Source organism: Centropristis striata, chromosome 8 (genome assembly GCF_030273125.1).
Source record: "Centropristis striata isolate RG_2023a ecotype Rhode Island chromosome 8, C.striata_1.0, whole genome shotgun sequence".
NCBI classification, from domain to species: domain Eukaryota; kingdom Metazoa; phylum Chordata; class Actinopteri; order Perciformes; family Serranidae; genus Centropristis; species Centropristis striata.
In genome coordinates, this window is record NC_081524.1 from 3,363,231 (window position 1) to 3,383,982 (window position 20,752).

General features: G+C 38.7%; 3 protein-coding genes across 5 annotated transcripts in view; all 3 read left to right on the forward strand.

Annotated features, from left to right (window-relative positions):
• The window catches only part of LOC131976156 (sialoadhesin-like), a 45,744-nt gene extending 43,370 nt beyond the window's left edge, over positions 1–2,374 (forward strand). The window contains exons 10-11 of the mRNA XM_059339077.1: positions 166–265; positions 358–2,374. Of these exons, the coding sequence (XP_059195060.1) occupies positions 166–265; positions 358–481 (224 nt within the window). The 3' untranslated portion in view covers positions 482–2,374. The remainder of the gene's footprint in view (positions 1–165; positions 266–357) is intronic.
• Positions 2,375–4,641: 2,267 nt separating this feature from the next.
• Positions 4,642–12,800, forward strand: LOC131976269 (myeloid cell surface antigen CD33-like). 2 transcript variants are annotated; one of them, XM_059339216.1, is made up of 6 exons: positions 4,642–4,830; positions 6,560–6,685; positions 7,085–7,474; positions 7,990–8,310; positions 9,990–10,083; positions 10,180–12,800. In XM_059339216.1, the coding sequence occupies exons 1-6, from the start codon at positions 4,821–4,823 to the stop codon at positions 10,286–10,288; spliced, it is 1,050 nt and encodes a 349-aa protein (XP_059195199.1). In that variant the 5' UTR covers positions 4,642–4,820; the 3' UTR covers positions 10,289–12,800. The 2 variants fall into 2 exon arrangements, with proteins under 2 accessions (XP_059195199.1, XP_059195198.1); XM_059339215.1 differs by lacking the exon at positions 4,642–4,830 and adding an exon at positions 5,300–6,410.
• An 806-nt stretch (positions 12,801–13,606) lies between these two features.
• LOC131976274 (sialic acid-binding Ig-like lectin 14) lies at positions 13,607–20,446 on the forward strand. Of its 2 annotated transcripts, XM_059339226.1 has the most exons (6): positions 13,607–14,511; positions 14,922–15,047; positions 15,739–16,146; positions 17,261–17,581; positions 18,790–18,892; positions 18,986–20,446. In XM_059339226.1, exons 2-6 carry the CDS (start codon positions 14,987–14,989, stop codon positions 19,092–19,094), a joined length of 1,002 nt encoding a protein of 333 aa, XP_059195209.1. In that variant the 5' UTR covers positions 13,607–14,511; positions 14,922–14,986; the 3' UTR covers positions 19,095–20,446. The 2 variants fall into 2 exon arrangements, with proteins under 2 accessions (XP_059195209.1, XP_059195208.1); XM_059339225.1 differs by lacking the exon at positions 13,607–14,511 and having other exon boundaries at positions 14,759–15,047.
• The last annotated feature ends 306 nt before the right edge of the window (positions 20,447–20,752 follow it).

Genomic DNA, 20,752 nt, shown 5'->3' on the forward strand with positions numbered 1-20,752 from the left:
TCTTGCTAGCCGGCTAACGCTAGCACGCTATGATCGCCGGCTAACGTTAGCATACTATGATCGTTATAACATTGAGTGTAGTTAAGAGAGTAGTTAAGACAGTAGAAACTGAGTGTAAAGCACTAATAAAACACCTAATCTATAAATCTATATTATTTCTAATAGCAGATCAACAGGCACCATGTGCAGTGCTTCCCTGGGTCGTCGTCGCTGGTGTTTCTCTCGTTGTGAATGTCATCTGCATCATCCTCTTGGTGTTCCTTTGGTATGTTTCTACTTCATCATTTTATTATTTGAAGGCTCTGTAAATGCATGGAGGCTCTTTGCATCATGTGTCACTCTTTCTTCTGTGCAAAGGAACACAAGAAATAAGGTGAAACCAAAGCAAGAGGACAGAACGTACATGTCACTAAAGAGAACCGACCAGAGTATGATGTCATCGCTCAACCTCTGCACTAACAACAAGCCGTTCAACATGTAGAAGGATGCCACTTTTCTTTGCATTGTATTTCATTTAAATGCAAATTTTTCAGTATTATTTTTGAACATTATTGACTCAGAGCAATATTTCAATGTAATCACAGTCAGATTTACCTGCTTTGCATTCTGCATTTCTCCGCCAGTCTGCACATCTGACAAAAGGCATTTTCAACATGAACTGTTTTAAATTTGATTTCAACATGTTATTGTGATTGCAAGTTTATCTTTTATTATTACACAACTTTGACGAATACTTTTATTATTATTATTATTACTTATTTTGTGATCAAACCACAGTTGAATCTTGGGTTCATTTGTGGACTTTAACATTTGTGGACTAAAATGCAAAAGCATTCTGAGTCAACTCACAAAATGGCATTTCACCTCCATTTTGAGCTCTCTGATAAGGAACAACCAGAGATCTCCCTTCCATCGTGAATTCTCTCCCAGAATGCTCGGCGTTTACGACATCTACAAGCCAACCTCATTGGTCAAGGGACCTTTGACACCGCAGATGGGCCCCTGATAAAAAAGATCAGAGACCCCTCATCTTTCTCTTTCTTTACTGCTTGCTGAAGCAGCAACACCTCCATCCAGGAGAGGCCTGGATTCCTGAGGTGAGGCCTTCTTCCTTCTGAGGGATTCCACAAGGAATCCTGAAAAACTGCAACTCTGACCTTCTCTGTGCACCAAAGTTGCATTAATGAAAGCAAAGTTCATTGCAACTGCCAGAAAAAGCTTCACCTCAACAACAAGGACGAACCAGCAACTTAATTTGCAAGGAAGCCAATTATTGAAACTCAACCTGAAATCAATTTCTTTCCACGCCCTCCATCGAAAAGGACCCCCCCCCCCCCCTTTTCCAACTGGACTGTGAGTAATGTAACTGAGCTCAAATAAGCAATCAGCAAAGACTTGTAGTAGAAAGGACTTGACCTGTAATTAATCTTTTGGTTTATATGTGTTTAAGTATATTTGTTGTGATATTCGTGTAGCAATATCATTCAAAGTTGTATGTTAATCTTGTTTTATACAGACAGTCAGTCTTGTATGTAACTAACTTACTATCCGTTGACCTGCTCACACACTGATTTACACATAATATACTTTAAATTAGCTGTAACAAAGACACAGTTTTGTAACAACTCACACTGGCCATAAGGGCAGGCATAGCTTCACAGCTTGAGTTTATGACCCTTTGTGTGACGAGCCTCACACACACACACACACACACACACACACACACACACCTTTTTCTCTCTTTTATAATGTAGTTCTCTATACTCCATAGATGTGTGCTTTAATTTGCTTTACTTGTTTTTTAGAATAAATACCGTTACCACTACTAAATATTAATATGGTCATTTGATTACAATTATACTCATAATTATTAATCAGTGTTCCAAATTGATAGTTTAGTAACTATATGAGACTGATTTAGGTGAATTGGCTATACTTTTCTGTTTTACAGATGGTGCCCTCAATGAGCTATGACTTAGAGCAGATCAAGTCATATCATTTGTTATAATTAATAATTATGATAATTATTAATAATTCTGATAGCCATCTAACCACACTTTTGATCTGTGAGATCAACACAAGTGTTACTCAGGTTCATCCTTACATATTTGGTATCCTTATGGGAGGGATAGCATTCATGATAATGCCCTTTTATTAACATAATTGACGCCCTGTGCAAAGTATTTTTTATTCATAAAAGAGGCATCCTTAATTCCCAACACTTATTATTTTTTAAAAGCAGACTGCTGCTGTGGACATAGTCATGAACATAATGTGCAGATAAAATCTCTTTTTAATCAATAAAATACATTTGAATCCAATATTTTTCTGTTAAATTATAGATTTCTTCAGTAAGTAGCAGTGTAACAAGCATGATAATGTACAGTCAGCAGGTTATTATTGCTTAATAAAGTGCTTCAGTTGGCTGCATCATCCTGCCAGGGTTTATTTGTGATAATGACCTGGTCCTGTACATTATCCTTGAGTAATGTATGTACTGTGTAAAATCCTGTAGTGTAGTGTGTATATCATTCTTTTTCAAAACGTTTTCATTTGTAGATATTATCTGTAGAAGCTCTTTCATTTTAAACAAGTCTTTCACGCCTCAAGCAAATTCATCTGCTTGTTGACAGGTAAGAAAACAAGAGTTTGTAAAGGGAATCAACCTAATCAATAAAAGAAAACATTGGCATTGTAACATTCAACCTTAATCTCTTATGCTACCTTTAAACCAGAAGACTTTGAAAAGATTTGGAAAAGACTGCCGGAAAACTATCAGCTCACACCTGCTCACATCTAAAGACAAGTGTTAAGAGTTTTTAGTCTCACACTGAGATTTTAGACGGACTGTCAATCTCGCAGGGTCACTATTTACAAGACTACAACTAGATTCTTTTAGCATGTTTTCCTACCATGCATTTTTTCCCCCATCATGCTCTTAGTAAAAACTTACAAATGGAGGAGAAGCAGCTTTTGGCTCCAGCTGCTCTAGTGGTTTGTGTTGAAATAAAGAAAACAAAAAAGAAGAGAAGAAGACGCCACAAAATGTCTCCTCACTAACTGAAAGGGGTTTCTGTTTTTATCACATGAAAAGTTGACTATTTTACAGTAAAAATAGATATAAGGAAGAATAAAGGAAAGGAACACTTATAAATGAATTCATGATATTCATTTATGTCCTATTTAATTATATTGTGTTTAATTGAATAATTATATTCATCAGCTCTATCAATTTTCATTTAGTTAATCATACATTAATCATCCATTATTTATTACTTATTTATGTATACATTTATTTATACATTTTAACTGGGTCTCCTTACTGTTCTCTTTACTAAGAAACATCTAAATATATGACATCACTATATTTTTGTTGAGGACTGAGCTTACTAGCATTATTTTGACATTTACTTTTTCCTGTGGAAGTGGTTTTACTGGCCGGTCTGGAACCGGGGACCGTTCCCCCGCTCATCTATTGGTTGGTGATTATGTTACGTCACTGAGACTGGAGATAATATCAAACACGTTTGATATGAACACATTAATATATAATGGTGTATTAAGTAAATTAATGCAATATCAAAAATGCATGGCTGATGTGTACATGAGACTCCACCAGTAAACTGAAACATCAAAACCACTGAACTTTAGCATCTGAGTGTTATGACTAAAACAGCAAAAAGAAAATAAAATTGGTGTTTGAATGTCACGTTGCCATATTGTTTTTGAATATTTTTGAAGCTTGGTGGAGGTTGGTCTAAGAAGAAAAAAAATGCACATAAAAGGGGGAATTCTGTACCAAATACTTGTTTTATTACCATAAGGATCATTTTTATATCTTGTCTGCATTAATGTAGCAATTTTGTGTTTGTGTACAGTATTGTTTTGTTACCAACAGACATTAGAAAAAAAACGTTACTTGAAAATGATTTATTGCATATTAACCCTATAAAGCCTGAACCATGAAATAATTGCCAGAAAATTCAATTTTTTTTAAAACTGAGTGCTTATTAACTTGCTGACGAATTTTAAAAAATAAATTAATCGCATATATGAATTCTAATTTGTATCATATTTGATACATCAGGTCTTTTTGTGCAATTTGTTGCTCACAGTTTGTTTTTCTTGAACTAACAAAAACATCAAACAACAACATTTTTAACTTTTCCTTTTTCCTCAAACATGCAAAATACATATTTTTTCCATATAACACAACATCATACATCTGCTGATATGAAGTTTTTTAATGCAGCAATGACTGATCCACTCGTGGAACCTGCATATCATTTTTGCTACATCTGGTATTTTTGTGCAATTTGTTGCTCAGTTTGTTTATCTTCAACACATGTATACATCAGGTTTTTGATGATGTAGAGGTCTCAAAAATAACTGTATCTAATATGATACACTTGGCTTTATAGGGTTAAAGGGAGTTTTATCTTGGAAACAAACAAAACATGTTTGATATGATCCAAACCCAAGACTAGTGTAACCCACAAACCCATTTGTGTTATTTAAGAGAGCTTACCATGCCCCACCACAAGGTGGCGCACCAGCCCTGTATCCATGGTTACAACCACGCAGTGCTGCTCGTCCTGAGACTCACCAGAGATATTGACCGTGAGAGCCGTTAGTTGAGTGAGCTGACGAATGTAGGTATGAAACGTGATATAAACCTCATAAATGAATGATTAATCATTTCATAGTGTTTTGATGAATCTGTTGTTTATTAGGAGAGAGCCTGGGAGTTGCTGAGAGAAAGAGAGGAGCTGCTTCAACAGTATCAGCCCTCTGTTGGACTCCGATAAGAGCAGTGCTACATGCTAACAGGCTAGGCTACACGTTATTAGCTGGTTGATGTTAGCTCATGTGAACATGCTGCTAACTGAGATACTTTCCAGAAAAACAATCGGAGTTGCAGATATGTATTCCAATGTTTTAACTCACTGTGGTACTATTGTATCATTGTGATATGTGGAAAAATGACTTTAGAAAGATCACTAGCTACCCTTTTTTTTCTTAATTTATATCAAACAGCAATACAATGCACAGTTACAAAGAAGAAGAAACGAGTTACAGAAGGATAAACAATGCATAAAATCAAATAGAAGTAAATAATATTTTAAAAAATGAAATAGAAGATTTTTTTTTTTTTAAATGTATTCATGCAAAGTTTTGGCATATATATATATATATATATATACATATATATGCCAAAACTTTGCATGAATTAAATTTACAAAAAAATATATATATATATATATATATATATATATATATATATATATACAGACACAGAAAAAAAAAATATATAAGTAAACAAACAGATAAAACAGAAGCAACAGCCAGCCAGCCACCACTTAATCATTAACATAAAAAGGAAATGTACACAAAAACATGTCGGTCCAACCAAATGCCCCCAAATGTCAAATAGAAGAATAATTAAATAGAAAAGAATGAAACAAAAACAAATGAATAATAAAATAAACAGACGCAAGATTACATGTTAGACATTAAACGCATTAAGTGTTGATACAGATAAGAACGTTCACCACAAAACCTACCTGGGTAGTAGAATGAACAGACTATTTCAGGCAACATAGGATTAAACCCCATCTAATCAAAATAATAATTGTTGTTCGGCAATAAAACAATCATTGTTCAACTTCCAGTCAATGTTCAGCTTTCTGAACCTCGAGGAAATGTGGGTTGCTTTCTTCCATTGAGGGTAAAGGCGCTACACTAGGAAAAGACTGACATGAAACCGTGCAGATTACTACCTTAAACTTAACGATGGAGATGACGGGAGCGCCGTGACTCCAGTAAAACTCCTAGATTTACTAAAGACTTTCAGTTTTTCTCTGGGACTGTGGAAATCGTTTGGTGTAAGCCCAGCATTAGTTAAGTTACGTTTCAGTGTTTGTCATATTTAAAAATGTCTCATTTCACGCTACAGTAAATGGCTATTATCAGTGGAACAATTATGTTTTTTGTTGTGACTTGACACGAAATTTCCTGTGATTAGACCTGACTTGACAGATAAAATGACTTAGACCAAATGACTTGACTCACATGTATGCTGCATCGTTTACAGGGAGAACTAGAATGAATACTAATTAAATCTCTCTTCTGCAGGTATTTAATGCACTTCATTAGCAACAAAACTGTCATTTGTAATAATAATAATAAGCACACCACACTGCGCAGACTACAGTATGTGTTGTGCTTTAACTTGAGCTAAACTTATTAATTCCCTGACACAAACTAAATCACAAAACCGTCACTAGATTAAAAAAAACAAACAGTTATATAAGACTGATTTCTCAAGATTACAAGTAGAAATGGAGAAGGAAACGAGAGAGTCAGTCTCAGTCACATGCTATGGAGAAGAGATCAAGGCAAAGAAAGAGGTAAAATATGACGCTTTTATATTGATGTAATATCTCTTTGAATGATTCATTTCTCCTGAAATAATATACAAATGCTTGTCAGTGCTGTTGTAAGACATTTGTAGAAAAGTTTAAACTTCCTGTTTCTCGTTAACCCTTTTTGTATAAAGAATTTGTGCAAAGAAGAGTTTTTCCTGCGGACGGAGAGACTGACTGTCTCAACCATCAAATCAGGATGTTTGTTCTCATGTGTGCGACTCTGCTTTTCTCTTTGGGATGCAGCACTGCTGATACAGGTACAAAGCTTTATTCTAACATTATACTTTGTATTTTTCAAACAGATAATCTGCGACCATAAATGTCCTTTTAATTTTTTTTTTACTGAAATGCTTAGAGATGTATTTTCTACTTTGAATTTCAGTGGAGGACTCAGAACACATTTTAACATGTAAAATCAAAGATTTAATGGTATTTAAACAACTCTTGTTTACCAAAGAATGATATATATTTTAGGGGAAATATGTATTTTTATATATTTTTAAGGAAATATGTCATGTTGTTTGCTCAGTGCTGCTCAATGTACCGTGTCTGTCAGAAGGGGGAACTTTTCTGAATAGTTTACTAAATATAATGGTGTATTTTCAAAATGTAAACATGTTTAATCCCCTTTTTTCTCTCACTGTTTGTGTTAACAGATGCACCAGTGTGTGAACATGGATTCTGTATCACACTGAGTGAAGGAGATATAACAGCACAGGCTGGACTCTGTGTTGTGATACCGTGTTCATTCACTGTTCACTACTATACTGGCTTGACACCCCAACATATGGTTTGGTATAAATGTGAAGGAACATGTGTTGATCAAGACATCATACTGGACTCTGACAACAACAACAGGGTTCAGTCTGGGTTCAAAGGACGAGTTTTCCTGTTGAAGCCTGACATGAATCAGAAGAAATGCAGCATCATCATCAATGACCTCACTGAGTCAGACTCTGGATCATATCAGTTCAGAGTTAATGGTCTCGTTAACGGGGCGGCAAGTGGATTTATTTTCCCCACAAAAGCAACTTTCTCTGTTAAAGGTATGAAGTGCTCCAACTAATTTACACTGAATATTTTCATTGCTGTTCCTATGGACTTCACTGACATACAGGAAAATCCTAAAAACCCCAACCCTAATGCCTGGTACAACTCAAGGTACATTTGTTTGGACAAATATTATGATAACAACAAAAATAGCTGATAAGAGTTTAACTTAAGAGCTGATATCTAGACATTTTCTATGTTTTCTTGATAATAACCAAAGTCATTATCAAGAAATCATGTTTCTGTTGTTATTATACTTGTCCAAACAAATGTACCTTGAGTTGTACCAGGTATTAAAATGAACAAGAAATTGAAGAAAAAGGGTTGTCTTAAGTTTTTTTTTCCATGACTGTATTTGGTGTATTTAGTCTTAAAGTAATGAAGTAATGTTTGGGAATTTGTCGCCCTCTGTGGGCAACCAGAGGGAATTGCAGCAGCAACATCTACTTTTTGCCAAATTGAAATGTTAATATCTGATTGTTTTGGCACAAATTTCACTCTCTCTCATCAGGTCTGACCCAGAAGCCCACAGTGATGGTTCCTCCTCTGACAGAGGGACAGCAGACCACACTGACCTGCACTGCTCCTGGTCTCTGCTCTGGATCTGTTCCTACAATCACCTGGACGTGGAGAGGTGCAGGAGAGGACGACTCTCACATCTCAGGAAACATCACAGCCTTCAAGACTGAGAATCTGACTGCTGTCACTCAGAGACACAGCTCAACTTTGACCTTTAACTCTTCAGCTGAACACCACGGCAGCATTATCACCTGTAAGGTCGGCTTCACAAACGGCATCACCACAGAGGAGACGATGACTCTGAATGTGACCTGTGAGTATAACAGACACTGCACTTCATGCTTGGTTTTACTTTTAATCCTTGTAAGACAAGTGGGAAGTTTTGCAACTTCCAGGACAGTATTATCTTCACCTTTTTCTACAATCTCAGAATATCTGAGGCCCTTCACCCCCTTGACATCTTGATTTGATCAGAAGCCTGAATAATGGCTGTCAAAACATCATAAACCTAACCCGCATGGGTATATTACAGTGGCCCTGAGAGCTCACAGCACTGCAACTTAAGAAAACACATGCAAATACACAAAACACAAGCAAACTGAGGAAACCTCTTCACCAATTCGACAACACAAGTGCAGCATTTAGAAAATGCACTAAAAATACCACAACACAACAGAAGTGTTTCTAGAGGACACTTAAAAACGATGCACAAGTCTGGACATGCTTGTGATTTTAGGGGTGTTTCCATTACAGTCCAATACCCAGAATGAGGCGGGTCTCCCTCGTCGGAATGCCCCTAATTTGAATATGAGCCCTCCTGAGCGATCTTTTAATATTTTTTTCTCCCCTGAAAAAAGCCTGGTTACTGATTGGATAGAACGCTAAGCAGGATGTGACGTAGTACTCGACGCCACAACAACACGCTCCATTTCTAAAAGCCGGCGAAGTAGCGAGTAGTCACAAGTGACAAGAAACACAAGCCCCTTTCATAGTGCGGTCCTGCAAATCCCAGCTATATTGCTGGAAAAATCTGTGCCAGCTCTTCGCCTTAGAGCGTTCATAGTGATCCAGCAAAGGCGTGATTTTCTGCCCTTTCATAGTGCAGCCCGGCTTCACATAACGAGGTGTACAGTGCTAATAGGCTAACAGTTAGCTCTGTAGCAGTACAGTGTGTATGTGCTGCTGCTGCAGGAGGTGTTTACTTATCGATCTCTGTTTGTTTACAACAAGCACCAGATACTCTGTGCACAGAGACGCTGTGCATAGTTAGCCATGCTGGTTTGTTCATTATCAGCAGCGGACATTGTGCACAGATAGCGATGGCGGTCACAGTTGCGTCTCCCGTGTTTAATCCGTCACGAATGTGATCACGGATCACGGTCGCAACTGTCGCTAAGCGATTACGCAATGATCGAAAACAATACGTCAACTCCGGAGTCTAGTAAAGCCCTCTGGGGCCTTTTTTTGTGATGGAGACACGCTGAGTGAGCGGACATTTGAGAAGGTGTGGATTGAGACTTTCCTAGCGGCCACTCTTCCCCCTAAATGAAACACAGCTATCATCACATTATTTCATGATAATGATATTTTCATGTTATAACGTGAAGCGTTACCCCGCTAGCCCGTATCAATCACATTGCAATTAAACAAATAAAATATATGAATGATACACGTTTTAATTAGTCTCTTTCAACAGCACCGAGTTGGTCTTGGTCTTGCTAGCCCACTAACGTTAGCACGATATCGATTGCCGGCTAACGTTAGCATGCTATGTGATCCAATACAGTAGATGTAGTTGTACTTGTTTCTCTGCAGTATAAACTTTCAGCTGTCATTTAAAAATGATTGAATTTAAATATTTATGTAATGTCTGATATCAATAATTTACAGGTGACACTTTGTGAATGAGGGAATGTAGTTAAGACAATAGCAAGTGAGTGTAAAGCACAAATAAAACACCTAATCTTAAATCTATGTTATTTCTAATGGCAGATCAACAGGCACCATGTGCAGTTCTTCCCTGGGTCGTTGCTGGTGTTTCTCTCATTGTGAATGTCATCTGCATCATCCTCTTGATGTACCTTTGGTATGTTTCTTCTTCTTCATCATTTTATTATTTGAAGGCTCTGTAAATGCAGTGGAGGCTCTTTGCATCATGTGTCACTCTTTCTTCTGTGCAAAGCAACACAAGAAATAAGGTGAAACCAAAGCAAGAGGACAGAACGTACATGTCACTGAAGAGAACCGACCTGTCACCAGAGTATGATGTCATCGCTCAACCTTTGCACTAACAACAAGCCGTTCAACACGTAGAAGGATGCCACTTTTCTTTGCATTGTATTTCATTTAAATGCAATTTTTTTAGTAGTATTATTAGGGCCTCGGGGCAATCGCACCGAGCACTGGTCCCATACAGCAATAGCTGTAGGGACCAGTGCTCCGGACGCAATTTCGTCCCGCTACTAGTCCTACAACTTGAAGAGTTGCAGGACATATTATATATCAAAACGTGCGGTTCGATCGGGATCGGTGTGCTATTACTTTTCTCTATAGAATATGAATTTTTCGCGACGTAAGTCACGAAAAATTTTGCATTGAAATGAATGGGACGGCCGAAAAAAAATGAGCGAAAAAGAACAATAATTGGAGATCTTTAAACATCTACTTCTCCGGCATAATTTCACCTAGAGACTCCATTTAAACTTTAAACAGTAGACACAAGTCTTGTGTATGGGTGTATTAATCCACATTTCGATAAGTCATATAGTTTTTTATCAATCCCTGTTCAATGACCATGATCATTTTTGGAGAAATTCTGAGATTATAATGGGTGTGTATTGCACGGAATGTTCGTGTCACAGTGTGTGACATCATCGCCAGAGTGTAGAGGGAGAGAAAAATCTGTCAAATTTTTTTTTGAAAACTGCGCTCCAGGCCGCAAATTCCACTCTACAGAAATAATTTATACATAGAAATGTAGGAAAATTTGTCTTCTCACTCACAATCCTCTGGTAGAGCTGTCAGAGTTATAGTTTGGGCGTAAGACGTACAGATGCACCAACAACATGCATCAACAGCCTCATTGGCTCCCATATTAAAAACGCAGGAAGATTTCTTAACAAGGGAGATTTAAACGTTTTTTTAGATCGCTCTAACGAAGCTATTTTTTCACTTTTCTTAAAAAAAAAACATATGTAGACGTTCAGGAACAACTCAGGACGCTCAAAGTGAAGTCGGATCAATGATAGGTATTATGGTTTTGCCAAGAATGCTTTCTGTTCGAGGCCAGAAATTTCAGTCTGTCCACCTCTGCTGTCACTGAGCCAGAACAGATGTCAATTCATTTTGTTGATTGCTTTGATCTGATTGCCTTTGATCTTTGATGTGATTACAGTTACAGATACACACACACACACATGCGCGTAAGCACGCACACTCCTCACACATGCATACACATGCTTCAAACGCACGCACGCACGCACACGCGCACACACACACACACAGTAACTTTATGTGATTTTAATTACACACACACACACACACACACACATTTTGAGGTTAAAGGGCATAGTTTGAAATCTCTGAAGAATCTCATCATAGTGTACACACACCGGCAGTAGCCCCCGTGGCCCTTTCAAAATTTCCCCAGAGCAAATTTTCTAGTTGAACTTTATTGAACAATATTTTCATTCTTCATTTCTCCACCAGTCTCTACATCTGACTAAAGTCATTTTCAACTTAAACAAACTGTTTTAGATTGATAGCAACATGTTATTGTGATTATCTGCAGTTATTACACAACTTTGATGAATACTTTTATTATTATTATTATTACTTATTATTTTGAAAAGCAGACTGCTGCTGTGGATATAGTCATGAACATAATGTGCAGAAACAATAAAATCACCTTTAAATCAATAAAATACATTTGTCCATCCATCCATTCTCGTCCGCTTATCTGAGGCATGGGCAGCAGGCTAAGCAGGGCATTCCAGACGTTCCTCTCCCCAGCCACAACGTCCAGCTCCTCCTGGGGGACCCCGAGGCGTTCCCAGGCCAGGTTAGAGATATAATCCCTCCACCGTGTTCTGGGTCTTCCCCGGGGCCTCCTACCAGTTGGACGTGCCTGGAACTCTTTTAACGGGAGGCGCCCGGGAGGCATCCTTACCAGATGCCCAAACCACCTCAACTGGCTCCTTTCGATGTGAAGGAGCAGCTTCTCTACTCCGAGCTCCCTCCGGATGTCTGAGCTCCTCAGCCTATCTCTAAGGCTGAGCCCAGCCACCCTACGGAGGAAGCTCATTTCGGCCGCTTGTATCCGCGATCTTGTTCTTTCGGTCACTACCCAAAGCTCATGACCATAGGTGAGGGTTGGAACGTAGATGGACCAGTAAATTGAAAGCTTTGCCTTCAGGCTCAGCTCCTTCTTCACCACAACAGTCCGGTACAGCGCCCGCATCACTGCTGACGCCGCACCAAACCGCCTGACACTCTGTTCTACCCTTACTCGTGAACTCCTTCGCTTGAGGCAGTACCTCTCTCCCCACCCAGAGGGGGCAATCTACCGTTTTCCGGCAGAGAACCATGGCCTCAGACTTGGAGGTACTGACTCTCATCCTAACTGCTTCGCACTCGGCTGCAAAGCGGCCCAGTGAGTGCTGGAGGTCCCAGTCTGACGAAACCAAAAGAACCACATCATCTGCAAACAGCAGAGATGCAATTCTAAGGTCACCAAACCGGATCCCTTCCTCCCCCCGGCTGCGCCTTGAGATCCTGTCCATGAAAACCACGAACAGAATCGGAGACAAGGGGCAACCCTGGCGGAGGCCAACATCCACTGGGAACGTGTTTGACATTGTGCCGAGTATGCGGATACAGCTCTCATTTCGGTTGTATAGAGACCAGATAGCTCGTAGAAATGAGCCCGGTACCCCATATTCCCGCAGAACCCCCCACAAGACTCCACGAGGGACACGGTCGTAAGCCTTCTCCAAGTCCACAAAACACATGTAGACTGGATGAGCAAACTCCCATGACCCCTCCAAAAGTCTTGCAAGGGTAAAGAGCTGGTCCGTTGTTCCACAGCCAGGAAGGAAGCCGCATTGTTCCTCCTGAATCTGTAGTTCGACAATCGGCCGGAGCCTCCTTTCCAGTACCCTGAAGTAGACTTTCCCAGGGAGGCTGAGCAGTGTGATTCCACGGTAATTGGAACACACTCTCCGGTCCCCCTTTTTGAAAATGGGAACCACCGCCTCGGTCTGCCAATCCACTGCCACTGTCACAGACCTCCATGCAACACTGAAGAGGCGTGCCAGCCATTACAGCCCAACAGTGTCCAGAGCCTTCAGCATCTCAGGGCGAATCTCATCTAACCCTGGCGCCTTGCCGCCGGGCAGCTTTTTAACTACCTAGGCGACTTCTGCCAGGGATACTGATGAGTCTTCCTCTGCGGAGGACGTTTTGGCTGGATTAAGGAGTTCCTCAAAGTGTTCTTTCCACCGTCTGACGACATACCCAGGTCAGGTCTGCAGGTCTCCTCCCCCGCTGAACACAGCTTGGGCCAAGCCCTGCCTTACCTTCCTGAGTCGCCTTACGGTTTTCCAGAACCTTTTTGAGGCCGAGCAAAAGTCCTCCTCCATGGCCTCCCCGAATTCCTCCCATACCCGAGCTTTTGCTTCAGCGACTGCCGTAGCTGCAGCCCTTCTGACCGAGCGGTACCTACCCGCTGCTTCCGGAGACCCCTCGGCCAGCCAAGACCGAAAGGTCATACAGACCTTTACTCTGCTTTTTTATCAACCTCCTGTTGCTGATATTCAATGGCTAAGGTGGCTGAGAAATCAGTTACCTAGCACAGCTGCTGGATTCTTGCACTTTCACAAGACCATGCAAGAGTCATGGGTTCACCGGTTCCCAAATCCATGTTTTCATGCTCCAAGTAATGCATAGTCCCTAATCAACCCAATCAATAGAAGAAAACATTGGCATTACAATTCAATCGTAATCTCTTAGTTAAGTTTAGTTTCAATGTTTGTCATATTTAAAAATATCTCATTTCATGCTGCATTAAATGGCTATTATCAGTGGAACAATTATGTCTTATGTTGTGATGACACGAAATTTCCTGTGATTAGACCTGACTTGACAGATAAAATTACTTGGACCAAATGATTTGACTCACATGTCTGCTGCATCGTCTACAGGGAGAACTAGAATGAATACTAATTAAATCTCTCTTCTGCAGGTATTTGATGCACTTCATTTATAACAAAACTGTCATTTGTAATAATAATCATAAGCACACCATACTGTGCAAACTAAAGTAGGTGTTGTGCTTCAATTTGAGCTAAACTTATTAAATTCCCTGACACAAACTTAATCACAAAACAGTCACTAGAAAAAAACCCAGTTATATAAGTTATGTAAGACTGATTTCTCAAGATTACAAATAGAAATGGAGAAGGAAATGAGAGTCAGTCTAAGTCACGTGCTGTGGAGAAGAAATCAAAGCAGAAAGGTAAAATATGACACTTTTATATTATTTTAATATCTTTGAGTGATTAATTTCTCCTTAAATAATATACAAATACTTGTCAGTGCTGTTGTTAGATATTTGTAGTAAAGTTTATTCCTATTGCAATCGTTGTTTTGCAATGAATAAGTTAAAAAATATCAAGGTAGCAGAAGCTCTGTGAAACGTGAGTGTGTGTGTATATATATATATATATATATATATATATATATATATATATATATATATATATATACACACAAAGCTGAACCTTAGTACTGTATTATAGCTGGTAGGTTTATAATATTTCATCACAGATGGATTTATATTTGTGCTGGCAGCTGTGGAGCTGTTTTTAAACTAGTTTCATCACTGATCTGAACTTCCTGTTTCTCGTTTACCCTTTTTGTACAAAGAATTTGTGCAAAGAAGAGTTTTTCCTGCGGACGGAGAGACTGACTGTCTCAACCATCAAATCAGGATGTTTGTTCTCATGTGTGCGACTCTGCTTTTCTCTTTGGGATGCAGCACTGCTGACACAGGTACGCAACTTTATTCTGACATTATACTTCTTATTTTTCAAACAGTATTTTAAATTATAAATCTGAGATAATCAGCCACCATACATTTTTCAATGTTTTACTGAAATGCTTATTGAATTTAGCAGTACTTTAACTGGAGGACTCAAAACACATTTTAACATGGAAAATCAATTATACAGTCATGGAAAAAATTATTAAATCACCCTTGTTTTCTACATTGCATTTGTTCTGGTACAACTGAAGGTACATTTGTTTGGACAAATATAATGATATCTAGACATTTTTCATGTTTTTTTTTTTATAATAACCAAAATCATTATCAATAAAACCATGGAAAATATCTAGATATCAGCTCTTAAATTAAACTCTTAACAACTATTTTTGTTGTTTTCATTATATTTTTCCAAACAAATGTACCTTTAGTTGTACCAGGCATTAAAATGATCAAGAAATTGATGGTCTAATATTTTTTTTTTCATGACTGTATAATGGTATTTAATTTGTTTACCAAAGAATAATATATATTATAGGGAAATGTGATATTCTGTCATGTTGTTTGTTCAACGCTGCTCAATGTACCGTGTCTGTCGGAAGGGGGAACTTTTTTGAATAATTTTTTTAATATAATGATGTATTTTCATAATATAAACATGTTTAATCCCCTTTTTTCTCTCACTGTTTGCATTAACAGGTGCACCAGTGCTGGGGAGACCAGACTGTCAAAATGGATACTGTATCACACTGAGTGAAGGAGCTATAACAGCAGAGGCTGGACTCTGTGTTGTGATTCCCTGTTTATTCACCACTGGTTATAGCTTTACAACTAAAAACATGGTTTGGTACAAATGTGAACCATCTAAACAAAGATGTGCTGATTCAGACATCATATTGCCCCAAAACAAGAACAACAGGGTTCAGTCTGGGTTCAAAGGACAAGTTTCACTGTTGGAGCCTGACGTGAATCAGAGGACCTGCAGCATCATCATCAATGACCTCACTGAGTCAGACTCTGGATCATATCAGTTCAGAGTTAGTGGTCTCATATTTGGGATGCCAAATGGATTTACATTCTCTCCAAAAGCAATAGTCTCTGTTAAAGGTACGAAGAGCTACAACTCATATACACTGAATATTTTCATTGCTGTGTCTATGAACTGAACCGAAATATTTGGTGTATTTAGTCTTAAAGTAATGAAGTAAAGTTTGGTAATTTGTGTTAATTTGGACTTCACTGACATACAGTCATGGAAAAATTATTAAACCATTGTTCTTCAATTTCTTGTTCATTTTAATGCCTGGTACAACTAAGGGTGCATTTGTTTGGACAAATATTATGATAACAAAAATAGCTCATAAGAGTTTGATTTAAGAGCTGATATCTAGACATTTTCCATGGTTTCTTGATAATGATTTTGGTTAATATCAATTATCATCATATTTGTCCAAACAAATGTACCTTTAGTTGTACCAGGCATTAAAATGAACAAGAAATTGAAGACAGGGTGGTCCAAGGGTGGTCTAATAATTCTATCCATGACTGTATTTGGTGTGTTTAGTCTTAAAGTAATGAAGTAATGTTTGGTAACTTGTTGCCCTCTCTGGGCAACCAGAGGGAACTGCAGTAGCAACTTTTAATTTTTGCCACTTTGAAATGTTCTTATTATCTGATTGTTTTGGCACCAATATAAGTGATCGACGACCTTCAGGCTGCCCACCTGATTCCACTCTTTTTAAGTAGATCTGACCCAGAAGCCCACAGTGATGGTTCCTCTTCCACAATGTTTTCCCAAGCAGTTTAGATGCCCTACAGGCACTTGTGGCAGCAGCAGTTAAAGTGGCACCTTCCCGCAAGAACGCTCTGCCCCCACTGTGACGATAGCTAGCTCTGCCCCCTAAGTTCACCGCACTAGGGTTCATTTGGAAATAGACCAACACCCTAAGTGGTCTCAGACCTGTTGTTCTAGTCCACAATAGAGTATGATTAGCCTCACAAGCAACCAAATAAAACTTTACTAAACTTTGGGTTGTGAATGCGTCCAACCGTTCCCTTTGGGAGGAAATTCACAAACAGTTCTCCTATGAACCTCTCTGTCGTACTTCTTTCTTAATGTTGGTTATTTTTGTCTAATTTGAAACCAATAATGATCTACAAGCTGATTCCACTCATCGACAAATTCCTCCTAATGTCCTTTCTGTATTTGCTGTTCCATCAGGTCTGACCCAGAAGCCCACAGTGATGGTTCCTCCTCTGACAGAGGGACAGCAGACCACACTGACCTGCACTGCTCCTGGTCTCTGCTCTGGATCTGTTCCTACAATCACCTGGACGTGGAGAGGAGCAGGAGAGGACGACTCTCACATCTCAGGAAACATCACAGCCTTCAAGACTGAGAATCTGACTGCTGTCACTCAGAGACACAGCTCAACTTTGACCTTTAATCCTTCAGCTGAACACCACGGCAGCATTATCACCTGTAAGGTCGGCTTCACAAACGGCATCACCACAGAGGAGACGGTGACTCTGAATGTGACCTGTGAGTATAACAAACTCTTCACTTTATCCTCGGTTTTAATCAGAATCAGAAGCCTTTATTGTGATTGCACAGAGTAACAAGTACTAGGACAGCGAAATCAGCCATCAACCTGTCCGAACGTATACTTAACACACATACAATATGACAAAGAGGTGGACAGAACAGGGAGACAGAGATGAAAGAAAAGAAATACTGCACATTGTGAGGAGAGGAAAGGAGGAAAAACAACAATGAAAAAAACCTCTGCAAAATAAGCACATAATACACACAATACACTTCACAACATGAACAGACTTATGACATGGCTCCCCGTCTTGTCCATACTGGTTTCCAGATTGATCCAATTGCTGAAGAATTGATTTTTTTCTATATTGCGGTTTTGTGACCACAGTCTGAGTACCGACAGCTCTGCCCATCGCTTCAATCATCTCGGGCAGCCTTATGGGGCTTTGGACAGCTGTCACCGTTTTCTGTATATCTCGATAAGCCAGGGCAATGCCTAATCCAATCAGCAAAAGACCTGTTATCATGGTTCCCTTATAGGTAAAGATCTTCAACGTCCTCCACAGAAATAGCGGCCAGGCACACGACACGCCACCTATCCCACTTGTCCCCGTGTAGCCAGCTGGGATTGTCCCAACAGGACAGGTGGGCTCCCCCGAACCCAGGCTTCTCGTCGAGAAGATGGTGTCAATTGCGCTCTGCAGTGCAGAGAGAGTCTCTAAAAAGTATACGACAGTAGACAAGACGAGAGGAGCGAAGCAGGGAATATAAGGAGAGGGAGAGGAGAGAAAAGTGCGACCGCCTACGTTGAGAGCCAGAGAGAAAATTATATTTGTCTTTACAAATGTACCTTTAGTTGTACCAGGCATTAAAATGAACAAGAAATTGAAGAAAACAAGGGTGGTCTAATACTTTTTTCCATGACTGTATATCCCATGTGCAACAGATAATCAGTCAGTCAACTGTAACTTCTCATTAGCTAAATTCTCCCTTAACTTCAAAAAGCAAATAACTTCTGTCACAATTTGTTTTCCCTTATTTTTATCCATTAGACGTGAAAGTGCTGATTCTTTTTTCACAGTTTCATGAAAAATGTCACTATTAGTTACTGAAATGGTTAAACTGAGTTAGTGTAGTGTCTGAGTGTAAAGCATTAATATAACACATGAACATTCATACAATCTATGCTGTGTCATTTCTAATAGCCGTGCAGGCACAGGCACCAGGTGCAGTTCTTCCCTGGGTCGTCGTCGCTGGTGTTTCTCTCATTGTGAATGTCATCTGCATCATCCTCTTGATGTTCCTTTGGTATGTTTCTACTTCATCATTTTATTATTTAAAGGCTCTGTAAATGCAGTGGAGGCTCTTTGCATCATGTGTCACTCTTTCTTCTGTGCAAAGGAACACAAGAAATAAGGTGAAACCAAAGCAAGAGGACAGAACGTACATGTCACTGAAGAGAACCGACCTGTCACCAGAGTATGATGTCATCGCTCAACCTCTGCACTAACAACAAGCCGTTCAACACGTAGAAGGATGCCACTTTTCTTTGCATTGTATTTAATTTAATTGTATATTTTTCAGCATTATTATTGAATGTTATTGATCAAGAGCAATATTTCCTGATTACCTGCTTTGTATTCTGCATTTCTCCACCAGGCTGCACTTTTGACAAAAAGTCATTTTCAACTTAAACAAACTGTTTTGAATTTGGTTGAGGATGGGAGAATTTCAGATATTTTTGCTGTTGGTGGTTCAAACAGTCGGGCTATCAGAGCTGGACAAGGACCTGGAATATTGCTTTTATTTGAGATATTTTGAGCTGGTGTGACTATGTTTATCTTTGTACCGTCGTCCCTGAACAGATTTCACAAACAGCAACACGCTCTGTTGTGGTTACCAAATTGAATGAAGTAACTCTGGAATAAGTGAATGTGCGACATCCTGTATTAGGATCTGTGATGTCAACTTTGGAGTTTCCTTTGTTTCAGTTTCATCAACTGAACTTCCTCTTTGTGTTTTCTGCACTTTCTGTGTGTGAAGTTTGTGCTGTGGAGCGAGAGGCTGACTTTCTCAATCATGATAGCAGCATGTTTGTTCTGATCTCATCCTATTTTTGATTACAAAGAAGGTCTAGTTGCTCTATAAATATGTGAAAGTGAAAGTTTAAACAACCTGTTGGGACCTGTGTAAGGTTGTGAACTTTATTGTGAACTGTGTTTTATTGATAAAAATCAAAATCATTATCAAGAAAACCATGGAAAATGTCTAGATATGAGCTCTTAAGTTAATCTCTTATCAGCTATTTTTGTTATCATTATATTTGTCCAAACAAATGTGCATTTAGTTGTACCGGGCATTAAATGAACAAGAAATTGAAGAAAACAATGGTCTAATAATTTTTTCAATGATTGTAGGTAGAAAGTGTCACTCCAGTGCTGTTACGATCATTTCCCAGCTGAAATGACTCTCGTATCTTTGCTTTTCTCTTAAACTCATCCATCTACAGCTCAGTTACTCTAAACTGCCCGTAGGAGTGAATAAGAGCGTGAATGGTTCTCTAACATGGAAAACATTATCAATTTAAAAGGATACACATGTTTATAAATTTAACTACATAATATATTAAGTAGTCAAAATTAGCCCTACCTTGACAACAAGTATGAGTACTTTTACTTTTGATACTTTAAGTACATTTTGATACTGATACTTTTGTGCTTTTATGTAGTAGGTTTTGAATGCAGAACTTTTACTTGAAGTGGAATAATTTCACAGTGTGGTATTAGAAATGTTTATTTAAGGATTTGAATACTTCTTCCACCACTAATCTTTTATCACGAAAAAGTAGAAATAATATATAATAAATAAGTGTTGGTCATTCTTTTGTACGTGTGCATTTTTAGTACCACTTTTCTGTGCAGTTTATGTATTTTACTGCTGAAGAAGCAGCATATATGGCAATATGATGTCCATTGTATCTGGAAATATGTCTCAGTCTCTAGATTTAGCTTTTTTTTCTTATCTGGTCTAGTATTAAAAAAGTAAACAAACTAATGTACATTTTTTATCACAAAGTAAATGTTAGTAACGATATAAAGTGGAGAGAAAAGTACAGTCGGTCACTCTTTATTTGAAGGGGTATGCATACGACTGACATGACATCTGTTA

Bases quoted from the DNA above. Each gene is read 5' to 3' on its own strand.
- LOC131976269 (XM_059339215.1), top strand. From the start codon at position 6,377: ATGCTATGGAGAAGAGATCAAGGCAAAGAAAGAG. The intron at 7,475-7,989 runs GTATGAAGTGCT...CTCTCTCATCAG, and splicing joins AGCAACTTTCTCTGTTAAAG to GTCTGACCCAGAAGCCCACA. The intron at 8,311-9,989 runs GTGAGTATAACA...TTCTAATGGCAG, and splicing joins GATGACTCTGAATGTGACCT to ATCAACAGGCACCATGTGCA.
- LOC131976274 (XM_059339226.1), top strand. From the start codon at position 14,987: ATGTTTGTTCTCATGTGTGCGACTCTGCTTTTCTCTTTGGGATGCAGC. The intron at 16,147-17,260 runs GTACGAAGAGCT...CTGTTCCATCAG, and splicing joins AGCAATAGTCTCTGTTAAAG to GTCTGACCCAGAAGCCCACA. The intron at 17,582-18,789 runs GTGAGTATAACA...CATTTCTAATAG, and splicing joins GGTGACTCTGAATGTGACCT to CCGTGCAGGCACAGGCACCA.